Genomic DNA, 1,157 nt, shown 5'->3' on the forward strand with positions numbered 1-1,157 from the left:
TTGCATTAAACAATTTCCATAAATGTCAGGACAAAAGATAACAAGCAATGATAAATATTCAATATGTGATAGTAAAAAAAGAAATAATTTGTTTTATTTGAATCTTAATGATTTATTTTAAAAAGATAATCAAAACACTTGACTGGAAAAAGAGATAAATAAACTTTCCCTTAGTAGTAAATCAATGTAGATCACAACATTACTGTCTAGAAGGAATGCATTGTTTGTATATCAGCATTGTTTGGCGCGAGTGACCAATCGTTTGAGATGTTTAGAAATTTCCTTCATTTTCAGTCCATATATGATTGGATTGAAGAGGGGATTATAGATTATTAACTGTAAAGTCATTATTAGCTTTAAAGTATTTGGAATATTTGAATCCAGCCGAACTATAATAACATCAAATACAAACAAACAGGAAAAGTTGGTCAAAACAATTAAGTGAGGTAAGCATGTCTGTGCTGCTTTTTTTCTCACTTCTCTGTTACTTCGAAATGATATTCTAAGGATACGTGTGTAAGTGAATAGTATGAAAAAAGCAGGCATGATTAAAAGAGTGACTAAAATCAACATATAACGTATCATTTGTGCTTTTGTGATGATGCACTGCAGTTTGTAAATTGTATTATTACAAAAGATGTTCCTTATGGTAAAACTGCAGAGTTGTGTATTAGCACTCAGTCCAGCTGGTATTGCAACCTGAGAGGCCGGCAGAGTCCAAGCTAAAATCAGAAGAGTACTGATAGTAGATTTACTCATAATAGTTGGATATTGTAGAGGTTTACATATAGAAACATACCTGTCATAGGCCATAGCTGCCAAAAGATAGTACTCTGACGCACCCAAAGAGTAAAACATATGAAACTGTAAAACACAAGCTGAGTAGGATATGGTCTGCTCTTCAGACAGAAAATCAATCAAAAGTTTAGGGTAGATAACAGTACTCCAAAGAACAGAGTTGATTAACAAAGCCCCGATAAAGATGTACATAGGCTCATGGAGGTTCCGGTGAGTCCAAATCAGACACACTATAGTGGAGTTACAGCTTATTATAAGAACATATACAGTAAGAATAATAACAAAATAAAGATATCTGTATTTTTCCAATTCGACGTGTCCACCAATAATTATATAAGTTACATTAAAACCCTCATCCA

At 32.8% G+C, this 1,157-nt stretch overlaps 1 protein-coding gene across 1 annotated transcript in view; it reads right to left on the reverse strand.

Moving 5' to 3' along the window:
- Positions 1-231: 231 nt before the first annotated feature.
- The window catches only part of LOC107085900 (olfactory receptor 6N2-like), a 14,795-nt gene continuing 13,869 nt past the window's right edge, over positions 232-1,157 (reverse strand). Inside the window, exon 3 of the mRNA XM_015376538.1 lies at positions 232-1,149. Within this exon, the coding sequence (XP_015232024.1) occupies positions 232-1,149 (918 nt within the window). The remainder of the gene's footprint in view (positions 1,150-1,157) is intronic.

The sequence above is a fragment of the Cyprinodon variegatus genome, unplaced genomic scaffold (assembly GCF_000732505.1).
Source record: "Cyprinodon variegatus isolate N-32 unplaced genomic scaffold, C_variegatus-1.0 Scaffold136, whole genome shotgun sequence".
In the NCBI taxonomy this organism is placed as follows: domain Eukaryota; kingdom Metazoa; phylum Chordata; class Actinopteri; order Cyprinodontiformes; family Cyprinodontidae; genus Cyprinodon; species Cyprinodon variegatus.